The 11,914-nt window shown below is 61.5% G+C and overlaps 1 protein-coding gene across 3 annotated transcripts; it reads left to right on the top strand.

Moving 5' to 3' along the window:
• The first annotated feature begins 113 nt into the window (after positions 1 to 113).
• Positions 114 to 10,605, top strand: STRIP1 (striatin interacting protein 1). 3 transcript variants are annotated; one of them, XM_048055091.2, is made up of 21 exons: positions 114 to 235; positions 1,455 to 1,524; positions 1,809 to 1,883; positions 2,417 to 2,551; positions 2,939 to 3,059; positions 3,995 to 4,063; positions 4,299 to 4,405; positions 4,505 to 4,632; positions 5,103 to 5,285; positions 5,416 to 5,633; positions 6,212 to 6,277; positions 6,494 to 6,557; positions 7,010 to 7,081; positions 7,354 to 7,428; positions 7,652 to 7,749; positions 8,016 to 8,142; positions 8,237 to 8,337; positions 8,497 to 8,563; positions 8,849 to 8,953; positions 9,254 to 9,458; positions 9,775 to 10,605. In XM_048055091.2, the coding sequence occupies exons 1-21, from the start codon at positions 140 to 142 to the stop codon at positions 10,020 to 10,022; spliced, it is 2,430 nt and encodes an 809-aa protein (XP_047911048.2). In that variant the 5' UTR covers positions 114 to 139; the 3' UTR covers positions 10,023 to 10,605. The 3 variants fall into 3 exon arrangements, with proteins under 3 accessions (XP_047911048.2, XP_066839354.1, XP_047911049.1); XM_066983253.1 differs by lacking the exon at positions 114 to 235 and adding an exon at positions 246 to 401; XM_048055092.2 differs by lacking the exon at positions 114 to 235 and adding an exon at positions 1,070 to 1,379.
• Positions 10,606 to 11,914: the final 1,309 nt, after the last annotated feature.

The raw sequence follows: 11,914 nt of genomic DNA, 5'->3' as shown, positions 1-11,914 counted from the left end.
GGCGGCCGTGCCACACCTAAGATGGCGGCTCGGGGGGCGGAGCTCGGTGCCGGCCGGGTACCGCACCGGACGTGGCCGCCGGGGGCGGGCGACGCCGAGCGGTGACGCGGCCGCCGCGGCGGGACGGGCGGGCGGAGCCATGGCGCAGCCGCCCGAGCGGCCGGAGCCCGGCGCCACTCCCAACATGGCGGCGGCGCTGCCCCGGCTCTCCCTGCCGCTCCCGCGAGAAGGGGGGGTGAGTCCTCGCGAGAGCTCGGCGCGCGCGGCGGAGGGCGGCCGCCATGGAGCCGGGCGGCGGCGGCGGCGCGGGGCCGCTCCCGGGCAACAACAAGGCCCGCGGCGGGGCGGCGCCGCCCGGGAAGGGCCGCGACCTGGGCCGCCCGCCGCGCAAGGACTCCGAGGTCAGCGCCGCCGCCGGGCCCGGCTCCGCGGGGGGCGGGCGGAGGCCTTCCCGGGAGGGGCGGGGCCCGGTGCCGGCGCCGGTCCCGGCCGCGCAGGCCCGCGGCTCCCGGTGCGCCGCCCGGTCCGGTTCCGTCTCGGCCCCCCCCGGGCTGGGCCCCGCCGCTTGGTTCCGGTGCCGCCCCTCCCAGCCCCGCGGCGGGCACGGCCCGGGTCGGTTCAGCCCCGCGGGGCACAGCTCGGGTCGGTTCAGCCCCGCGGGGCCCGGCCCGGCCAGGCCCCGCCAGCCCCCTTCGGGCTGCTCTGGGCTCGCCGCGCCCCGGTGCCGGCACCCCTCGGGCGCTCGGTGCGGGCCCGGCCCGGGCGAGAGGTGCCGGAGCCCTCGGAGGGGCCGCGGGGCAGGGCCGGGGCGCTGCCTCGTCCCCCGGCGCTCCCGGTGCGGCCCCAAAGCGTCCCGGCCCCGGGGCTGCGGAGCTGCCCTTGCCGGGGCAGGGGAACCCCCCGGGAGCGGGGGCCCCGAGGCCGGGCAGGGGTCGCTGGGGGCCCGCCGCCTTGGGCCGCTCGGGGCGGGCCTCGGCCCTCGGGGGCCTCCCGCGGGAGCTTTCCCGGCCCCAGGGCGCAGCTCGGCTTGTTCCGTGCGCGCTCTTCGCGCCCGCTGGCAGCTGCCTGTCGCTGCGGGAACCGGCTGAGTTCTCCGAAAGCCGTGCAAAAAGCTTGAGCGGCTCGGTCTCGCCCGACCCCCTCCTTTCCCGGGGCTGGGCCCCTCCTGCTTCGTGTTGGGCCGTTTTGGGGCTCCCGCAGCGTTCCGGAGGTGGGGCGGTGGCGGGGGCTGCCCAGCAGCGAGGCGCAGCCCAGCTCCATGCGGCAGCGGGGCCGGGGAGAGCGCTGCCGGGGGTTGCCTTGGAAACGTTTACGCCGCTGCGGGTAAATTTTTTATTTCTTAAACGGAAGATATAGTCCTGGATCTGCAGGAGGATGAGGTGAATCGTGATTGTCTCGGGGACGTTGATTTTACTGACAAATGCTGTAACTGAACTGAATTTTTCTGCTTTTAGGGCTACTCTGAGTCCCCAGACCTGGAGTTTGAATATGCAGATACCGATAAATGGGCAGCAGAGCTCTCTGGTAAGGGACTCATCCCGATGAATCAATGAATCAGCCATGGTTTTCTTTCCTGGCAGTGGTTAAAGGAATTCTGTCCACTCCAATATTCCTTTGTTATTGTCTTTGAATACCTCACTGGTGTTAAAAGGGATGCGATATCACGTAATGATTTTTATTTTGCCGTACACAGGGTTTATTTTTTGCATTTCCCTCATCTTAAATAGCAATTAACGTGTCAGGGTTGGAGCTTTCTCTGATGGCTTGGTGCAGGTTGTGGAGGCTTTTTCTCTGTGTTCTTTTGACAGAGCTGTACAGCTACACGGAAGGGCCAGAGTTCCTGCTCAACCGCAAGTGCTTTGAGGAGGACTTCAGGATCCACGGTAAGACCTTTCCCCTGGAGCGCTCGCCCCTCTGGGGGTGGGATGGGGCTCTCGTGGGAGAGACGCAGGGGTTGCTGCACTAATGCTGTGTCAGAGAGCCTGAGCAGGCAGTGGCAGTCTTCGTGTGTTTTGTATTGGAGACCCCGTTAGCACGTGTGGGCCGGCCCTGGTGCGCAGCTCACTGTGTCCAGCATGATCAGCATTTGCTGGTGTTAACGACCAAGGAGGTTCGTCGGTGCCAGGACAGCTGTGCTGGAACATGCTGGCAGCAGCAAGAGCATCCAGCTCGTTTTCCATCTGCTGCTAGTGCCAGTCCGGACGGATGGGATTCATCCAGCCGTGTGACGGGAGGCAGGAGACGGTCCCTCTGCCCTGGTCACACGCGCCTGGGCATTATTCCCAGCGACATCTTGTTTGCTGGCCCAGCCCTGTTTTCCTTCAAGCCGAATCCTTTTGAGCTCTTCCTGCGGTGTTTGTGCCCAGTGCAGACGGAGGTGCTGCATGCCCTCAGCCTGGCTGCTTTGGCTTTCCAGTGCGGGACAAGAAGTGGACGGAGCTGGACAAGAACCAGCATCGCACCCACGCCATGCGGCTGCTCGACGGGCTGGAGGTCACCGCGCGGGAGAAGCGGCTGAGGGTTGCCCGAGCAATCCTTTACGTTGCCCAAGGTACATCCTGACATCGGGCTGGCGGCCTTTACCCTGTTCCTAAATCTGGGTAAAGGATTGGAAGCTATTGATTTAAAATATTTTAAAGTGTTTATTTTTCATTGCATCTTTGCTTCCGCTTGGGATGCCTTGAACAAAGCTAATTCTCGAGGGAACTTGACAGTTTGTAGGAGCTTGGTCCAAAACTTAGAAGTCTTCTATGTGCTATCCCTGCTCTGCCTGATTTGGGCTCTGTTACCCACAAGAGCGCAGTTCTGTCCCTCTGCATCTGACTTTTGGCATTAAATTTAAGGAAGTGTTTGTCGTTCCCTCTGCAAAGCGTGCTGGCTGCACGGGAGGGCCTTGGGGTCCCTGCAGAGACGGGATCCAGTGAGGGTGTCATTGCAGGCACGTTTGGGGAGTGCGGCTCTGAGGCTGAGGTGCAGGCCTGGATGAGGTATAACATCTTCCTGTTGCTGGAAGTGGGGACGTTCAATGCTCTGGTGGAGCTGCTGAACATGGAGATCGAGTGAGTACTGTGGGCAGGCACCTCAGAAGTGGCGCCGGAGCTCTTCCCTGGGTGGGTTTTTTCACAGAATCACAGAATGTTAGGGATTGGAAGGGACCTTGAAAGATCATCTAGTGCGATCCCCCTGCTGGAGCAGAGAAGGAGACCCCACAACCCCCCTGGGCAGCCTGTTCCAGTGTTCTGTCACCCTCGCTATGAAAAAGCTTCATCTCAAATTTAAGCGGAACCTCCTGTGTTCCAGCTTGCACCCGCTGCCCCTTGTCCTATCATTGGGTGTCACCGAGAAGAGCCTGGCTCCGTCCTCCTGACACTCACCCTTTCCATATTTATAAACATTAATGAGGTCACCCGTCAGTCTCCTCCAAGCCAAAGAGACCCAGCTCCGTCAGCCTTTCCTCGTGAGGGAGATGCTCCACTCCCTTAATCATCTTTGTGGCTCTGCGCTGGGCTCTCTCAAGCAGTTCCCTGTCCTTGAACTGAGGGGCCTGGAAATGTACACAATATTCCAGATGTGGTCTCACCAGGGCAGAGTAGAGGGGAGGAGAACCTCTCTCGCCCTACTAACCACCCCCCTTCTGACACACCCCAGGATGCCATCGGCCTTCTTGGCCACAAGGGCACGGTGCTGGCTCACGGTCATCGTGTGCTGTCCCCAGCCCCATTCCTGGTCTATCCCTAATGTGATTCCTGGAGCCTCCGGAGTGACACACGTTGGTTTGGGTCACGTCATGTAGAATTAAATGTGATCAGTGCAGAAATTCACCAAGAGCTGTGTTGTCTGGCAGTGAATGAACCAGCCGTGTTCCTCCTTTCTTGTTGATGGGGGGGGCTTGTTGCAGCAATACCTGTTCCAGGGTTTGGCTCTGGTGTGTGGGTTGCTCGTGGCAGAGTTAAAATGTCCCCGGACTCTCCCTGAGGCTGTTCTCCCTCCGCAGTAACAGCGCGGCTTGCAGCAGTGCTGTGAGGAAGCCCGCAATCTCCCTGGCTGACAGCACGGACCTGAGGTATGGAGCAGGGTTTGGTAGGGTTTGGAGGAGAGGGGGGGACAAGAGTTGCTGGCTTGCTTTGCCTTCCTTTTTTCCTCTGTGCCTGAGCCCAAATTCCTTGGTGTGGAGTGGGTGAAGGGGAGGCAAGCTGTGGTTGTGGCAAACGAAGCCTTCCCCCAGAGCGCTGGCTGCTGGCAGGCTCCTTAACCCGTCTGAGCCTCTGGTAATTAGCCCAATCTCCTGCTCTTCGCAGGGTGCTGCTGAACATCATGTACCTGATCGTGGAGACAGTCCGGCAGGAGGCTGAGGGGGACAAGGCTGAGTGGAAGAGCGTGCGACAGACCTTCCGAGCAGAGCTAGGTGAGGACCCCACGCTTGTTGGGGAGGATGGGATGGGGGTTTCTGGGGCTGAGGGCAGGGTGTGAGGAGGGCCTGGCTATCGCTGCTCTCTGGTTCCAGGAGCCCCCCTGTACAACAACGAGCCCTTCTCTGTCATGCTCTTTGGGATGGTGACTAAATTCTGCAGTGGCCACGCTCCGCACTTCCCCATGAAGAAGGTGCTGCTCTTGCTCTGGAAGACTGTGCTGGTAAGGGAGAGGACGCGGGGTGTGCCAGCGTGCATCTTGCAGTTTTGTGTTTAGCGGAGGAAGGAAGTTCTGCCCTCAGAGCTGTCTGTAATTGCTCCATCCTCTCCTGTCTGGCCTTTAGCCGAGTAGACGTGTGCCCGATTAAAAACCTCTCAGGTTTCACGCCATAAGGGAGCATTGGGGGTTGGTCTCTGGAGCTGGATTCCCAGGATGGACCCAATTCAGGCCCTTAGCCGGGGTCCGTGTAAAGAAAAAGGTCCAGATACCTCAGCTGCATGAACACCCTCCCATCCCTGCTGTATTTCACAATGACAAAAGCAGCGTGGAGACAGACAGGTCTTGTTTTAGACCATGGGGAAGGATTTGGGATTCCTTGAGAGCAGATTTGGGAGGGTGGGTGGAGAAGCCCCCAATGCCATGTACGGAGGAGTCCTACCCCTCTGTTCAGGTTGCCGTGGTCTCCCTTGCAGTGCACCCTGGGGGGCTTTGAGGAGCTCCAGAGTATGAAAGCAGAGAAGCGGGAGGTCCTGGGCCTCCCACCGCTCCCGGAGGACAGCATTAAAGTCATCCGCAACATGAGAGCTGCCTCCCCCCCAGCGTCAGCCTCCGATCTTATTGAGCAGCAGCAGAAGCGAGGCCGGCGGGAGCACAAGGTGAGTCCAGAACCGGGGCCAGCGGTGTTAGTCAGGAGAAAGCTGGGGTCAGGATGCTGATCTTGGAGCAGTTTGTGCCCCGACAGTAGGCAGTAGGACAGAACCCGCCTTCCTGCTTTTTTTTCTCCAGGCCCTGATCAAACAGGATAACCTCGATGCCTTCAACGAGCGGGACCCTTACAAAGCTGATGACTCCCGTGAGGAAGAGGAGGAAAACGATGATGACAACAGCCTGGAGGGAGAGACCTTTCCCCTCGAACGTGATGAGGTGATGCCTCCGCCCACCCAGCATCCCCCAAGTGACCGCATCGCCTGCCCCAAGGGGCTGCCCTGGGCCCCCAAGGTCCGGTGAGTCTGTGGGGCTGATCCTGGGCTGGGCTGCAGGGAAAGCTGGAGCTGCTCAAGGAAAATAGAGGCTGTTACGTGGTGTGACTTCAGCAGGGGCGTGTGGAAGGTGTTGGAGATGGGGTGGTCAATCTGGCGGTCACGTCAGTGGCATGACACCCGCTGTTCCCTTTAGTTGGCCCCAAGGCTATTTATTCCTGATGCCCTGTGCCTGGGGGCTGCGGTGTATCACAGAATGGTTAAGAATGGAAGGGGCCCCTGGAGGTCGTCTGGTCAAACCCCTCTGCTCAAGCAGGGTTACCTAGATGAGGTTGCTCAGGACCATGCCCAGGTGGCTCTTGAAGACCTTCAAGGAGGAGACTCCGCAACCTCTCTGGGCGAGCTGTACCAGTGCTGCCACCCGCGCGGTACAGAAGTGCTTCCTGATGTGTAGATGGAGCCTCTGGTTCCCGTTTGTGTCCGTTGCCTCTTGTCCTGGCGCTGGGCACCACTGAAAAGAACTTGGCTCTGTGTCCCCAGCTGCAAGGGGGATTTAGGCTGACGGGAAGATGCGACTCTTCCTCTTGTCTCTTTTGCTGCAGAGAGAAGGACATCGAGATGTTCCTGGAGTCCAGCCGCAGCAAGTTCATCGGCTACACTCTGGGCAGGTGGGTCCCTGCAGAGCCGTCTCGGGGAACTGTCGGGGGGGGGGGGGGCTGTGGCAGAGGCTGCTGGCGTGGGGGCTGCCGCCACCCTCCGACTGGCGAGCTCAGGACTTCTCTGCTGCCAGCTCCTCTGGGTGGTGGTCCCTGACCTGCCCGTGGGGTGGGTGGCTCGTGATTGCTCCTGTCTGCGACCTGCCCAGCTTTTTCCCTTCTCTCCAGTGACACCAACACAGTGGTGGGGTTGCCCAGGCCCATCCATGAAAGCATCCGAACCCTGAAGCAGGTGAGTACATTGGTGGATTCCTCCAGTTCGTGCCTTTGTGTGGGTCCCCCTCCCCCTGCACTGATCACAGGTCAGGGCCAGTGGTGCGTTTTCCCGACCTCTCCCCACCTTGCTCAGTCCTGTGAGATGAGAGACCTCAAGTTTTCATCTCTTCCCTGGTTTCCCAGGCTGGCCAAGCCTCTTTCCTCACTGGCTTCATCCTTTTCTTACTGGGGTTGTCCCAGAGGTGAGACGAGCAGCCACCGTCCTCCCCTGCCTCCCTTCCCATCAGTGTTGGGTCACCACTAGGATAGGAATAGCAAAGGTTCCTGGAGGGACTTCAGAAGATGAGAGGACAGAGCGGGAAATGCAGCAATGCTGGGGCAGTCTCAGGATGCGCTGTGGGGCAGGCAGGGAGCGGTGACATCGGTGGGGGACCCTGGCCCTTGGTGCGAACCCTCTTCTTTCTGCAGCACAAGTACACGTCGATCGCAGAGGTGCAAGTGCACATGGAGGATGAGTACCTGCGCTCCCCGCTCTCTGGGGTGAGTGTGGGGTGGGGATGGGGCTCCAGAGATGGAGCCGTGGGCACGTGGTTCTGCCTGGCCTTTCAGCAGTCGGGAGGGCTGGGTTTGCTCTGCAGCTCGTTGGGGAAGGAGGAGCGATTTCTCCAGGGACAGAGTGGGGTGTGCGAGGGGACGTCGGGCAGGAGCCGGGGATATCCTACCCTCAGGGTCAGAGCACCCAGGGCTGAAACAGACCCTTTGTGCTGGTGGCTGCTCCCGGTGTGAGGTTTTCTGATCTCTCTTGGCACCAGGGGGAAGAAGAAGTGGAGCAAGTCCCTGCAGAGATCCTGTACCAGGGCCTCCTGCCGAGTCTGCCGCAGTACATGGTGAGCACTGCGGGTCTCCGCGGCTCTGCTCCATCCTCCTGGAGCCGATCTGGGAGCCTCTCGCCCTGGGGTCTCCCTCTGCTGTTCTGTCCCTTTCTGGTCATGTCCCCAGGTTTTCTTCCCTCTGAACATCTGCGTCGCTGTTCCTCTGTCGTCTGGTGGGGAGGGTGGCCTGTGGCTGGTCCCCCCCACCCCCTTTTCCATCTCTCTCTTTTCTCCCCAGATCGCTCTCCTGAAGATCCTCCTTGCTGCAGCCCCCACATCCAAGGCTAAGACGGACTCCATCAACATCCTGGCAGATGTCTTGCCAGAGGAGATGCCGTGAGTGACCCTGGAGGGCGAGCTGAGGTGCCCAGTTGTAATGGGGAGGGAAGGAAGAAAGGTTTGGAGCCGGGCAGGGTCGTGGGGGCTGGGACTGTGCTGAGGCTTCCTGGGCAGTCTGACCATCTTGTGGTGTAGCAGGACCTGAGTGCAGGTGCCTGCTGGTAGCCCGGGGAATGGCAAGGCTGCCCGCAGACACCTCTGGGGCAGCCTCTGGGGCTGGCAGGGTGCAGGCGCTGCCCCAAGGATTCCTCTGTGTGCCCCAGGACCACGGTGCTGCAGAGCATGAAGCTGGGAGTGGATGTCAATCGGCACAAGGAGATCATCGTCAAAGCCATTTCTGCTGTCTTGCTCCTCCTGCTCAAGCACTTCAAACTGAACCACATCTACCAGGTGAGCTGGGCCAGGGTCTGGCCACCAAGCTTCTGGGACGGGCAGCACCCAGGATGGGTCTGCGTTCACCTGCCCACTTGGCCTTTCTCCCCAGTTTGAGTACATGGCCCAGCATCTGGTCTTTGCCAACTGCATCCCCCTGATCCTGAAGTTTTTCAACCAGAACATCATGTCCTACATCACTGCCAAGAACAGGTAGTGGAGGAGGGTATGGGAAAGGGGGTTCCGCTTGCTTCCTCCCTCCCTGGCCAGGGCTTGGGTGCAGGCAGGCCCAGCTGTGGGACTGCACTGCCCCACAGCCCCACAGGGGTGTGATCCATGGGGGCAGCGTGATACCCTCCCTCCTTTCTGCAGCATTTCCGTCCTGGACTACCCGTACTGTGTGGTGCACGAGCTGCCAGAGCTGACGGCGGAGAGCCTGGTACGCTGCTCCCTTCTCTGCTGGCTCCCAGCGACCCGCAGTGCTTTCCAGAGGGGTTTGTGGGCGCGGGGAGGCAGCAGGGCTCCAGCACCCAGCCCCGGCACCCTCAGCACTTCTGTGCTCGGCCTCTGGCGCTGCTGGGGGTTCTGTGGGTACCCTTGGGCTGGCTGCTTGCTGTGCCGTGCCTCTTCGGGCAGCGGTCCTGGGACCAGCACAGCCCCTCCTTTTCCTATCTGCATCCCTGCTTCCATCTCGTGCTTTACTTCTGCCTCTGCTTTCCTGCAGGAGGCAGGAGACAACAACCAGTTCTGCTGGAGGAACCTTTTCTCCTGCATAAACCTCCTGCGCATCCTGAACAAGCTGACCAAGTGGAAGCACTCCCGCACTATGGTGAGGGCTGGGGAGCCCTCGGCTCAGCCCAGGCAGACTAGATTGGGTGAGGGGACCGTGGGTGCCTTGGGGTGCCCCTCACGATGCAACCCAGAACTCGCTGGAGAGCAGGAGAGCAGTGGGGGTGCCTGCAGAGTGGAGGGAGGTGGATGGGGAGTGGGAGACCCCTGGGGAGGGTGCGTGCATGCTGCACGGAAGGTCTGTGTGTGTGCCTGGGCTGGAGGAGGGGCTGGCGCCTGTGCAGCAGGGGGCACCCGGGTGTCCCCAGCTGTGCCGCCACCTGGCCCCGCCGTCCCTCAGATGCTGGTGGTGTTCAAGTCCGCGCCCATCCTGAAGCGGGCGCTGAAGGTGAAGCAGGCCATGATGCAGCTCTACGTGCTGAAGTTGCTTAAGGTGCAGACCAAGTACCTGGGTCGGCAGTGGAGGAAGAGCAACATGAAGACCATGTCAGCTATCTACCAGAAAGTGCGGCACCGGCTCAATGACGACTGGGCTTACGGCAACGGTACGTCCGCGGCAGCTGCCACGGTGTCCTGTTACCCTCAGTCCTTCCGCCCCATGCAGAGGTGTGTTTGTGCCAGAGCTGTTCCCGTGCTGCTTAGGGCTTCTGCAGCCCCTAGGTCTGGGCTGTGGGGAAGGATTTGGGGCGATGGCATTGTGGGGGAGGAGCTGGCAGCGGCCAGTGCTGGAAGCGTTGGTGGCTGCCTGCTCTGTGCCCACGCATACTGCTCTTTGTAAGGATTTGCAAAATCTCACCCTGGGGGATGTTGGTTGCCTGAAGCGCCCCAACTCTCCTCCGACACCCTCTTCCCTCTGCCCAGACCTGGATGCCCGGCCCTGGGATTTCCAGGCAGAGGAGTGTGCCCTGCGCGCCAGCATTGAGCGCTTCAACTCGCGCCGCTACGACCGGGCACACAGCAACCCTGACTTCCTGCCCGTGGACAACTGCCTGCAGAGCGTGCTGGGCCAGCGCGTGGAGCTGCCTGAGGATTTCCAGGTCAACTACGACCTGTGGCTGGAGAGGGAGGTCTTCTCCCGGCCCATCTCCTGGGAGGAGCTGCTGCAGTGATGGCCCCGCAGCGAGATAGTAGGGAAGCAGGAGGTGTTTGGGGACAGGCTCGAGGCTGGGGGGTGAAGCCGCAGGTGTGCGGCTTTAGCAGGGTCTGTGGGTGCCTGGCCCCCTGTGGCAGGGCTGGGAGGGATCCGGGATGCCATCGCGCCCCTCTGCCTCCTCCCAGGCTTTGCCATCCTCAATCCTGTGCTGAGGGTGAAGGCTTTGTAAAGAGGCCACGGTTCCCTGGGTGCCCCTGTTAGAGGGAGGACACTGTGCCCCTGCTCCAGCCTTTCCGATGTGGCGCTGCCATCGCCCTCCCACCTCATCTCACCAGCCAGGGCCGAGGAGGGAGAGCAGTTGGGGCAGATCGAGGTGAGGTGATGCTGCGGGACACGGGGCTACTGTGGCAGGAAAACCGTGGCTGTGTCCCCCCACCAGACCCTGCTGGGGGACGCAGCAAGGGGGCCAGGGGCGCTGGGAACGTGGTGGTGACAGGGCCGAGGGGCTGGGGGGGGCTGGAGGCTGCAGTCTTCCCTTGCCCCGCTGGGTGGGGTGGATGAGCTGTACATATATATATATATATTCGCGATACCTCTGAGCTGAGCGTGTCTGAACTCTCTCCGCGTCCTTGTCCCTTTGGCCCCAGGGAAACAGCAAGGGGTGAAGCCAGTGGTGGGGCTGAGCTGGTGCACAGGTTCGTGGTCTTGTGTTCCCCATCCTTGTCCCCACACGGTCCTCAGGGCACGCTTACGGTGGACCAGATCTGTTGGCCTAGGGGGTGATCGTTCCCCTGTACTCGGCTCTGCTGCGGCCGCCCCTCGAGTGCTGGGTTCAGCTTTGGGCCCCTCACTACCAGAGGGACACCGAGGCCCTGCAGCGTGTCCAGAGCAGGGCTGCGAGGCTGGGGAAGGGCCTGGGACACAAGTCCTGTGAGGAGCGGCTGGGGGAGCTGGGGGGGTTTGGTCTGGGGAAGAGGAGGCTCAGGGCAGAGCTCACTGCTCTCTGCAGCCACGTGTGGGGAGCTGGGGGGTCAACCTCTTCTTGCAGATAACCAGTGACAGGGCCAGAGGGAACAGCCTCGAGTTGTGCCGGGGGAGGTTCAGGTGGGAAATGAGGAGACATTTCTGCTCGGAAAGAGCGGTCAGGCGTTGGGACGGGTTGCCCAGGGAGGTGGGGGAGTCACCGTCCCTGGGGGTGCTCAAGGAGAGGTCGGGCCCGGTGCTTGGGGACAGGGCTCAGGGGGTGCTGGTGGCAGGGGGTGGTTGGGCCAGGTGATCCTGGAGGGCTCTTCCAACCCTAACGATTCCGTGATTCAGTGGAGGAGCTGGAGACCAAAACCTGGAGCCTGGCCGCAGCAGAGCTCCCCATTGTGCCTTGCTGTGCCTCAGTTTCCCTGACCGAGGGGTAGCAGCAGCTGTGGGTAGCTTGGGTTGGTGAATCCCAAAAGATTCCCCCCCGATTTCAGTGAGAGGCAAGGACAGGGGCAGGCTGAACCCGTGGTGCTCCTGCTGGGTGTCCCGTGGCACAAACCACCCCCAGTGCTGCACCCTGACCTTGTCCCCCGCTGAGCAGCGTGGGCGGGGAGGTGAGGTGAGGGGTTTGTCTGCAAAGCTGAGCCCCTGAGGGCTGCCTCCCTCCTGCGGGGGCGCGGGCACCCCCAGCACCCACCTTGTGCCTCCGCTGCCGGGGCAGGAGCCGGCGGCCGAGGTGTGAGCGAGCTGCGTCTCCATCGCGCCTCTCCGAAATGTTCCCCAGCTGTGCGGGCGATCAGAGACCGTGGCTTTTACAGCACGGCCCCAGCCATAAATAACTTATTAAAAGTGTGTTTTATTGTTTATAAATGAGTAACAAAATCCCTGCAGATGGCAGGGGCTGCAGGGAGGGGGGGTGCAGCGTGGGGCCCCTGG

Source organism: Anser cygnoides, chromosome 25 (assembly GCF_040182565.1).
Source record: "Anser cygnoides isolate HZ-2024a breed goose chromosome 25, Taihu_goose_T2T_genome, whole genome shotgun sequence".
NCBI classification, from domain to species: Eukaryota; Metazoa; Chordata; class Aves; order Anseriformes; family Anatidae; genus Anser; species Anser cygnoides.
This window is presented reverse-complemented; position numbering and strand designations above follow the sequence as displayed.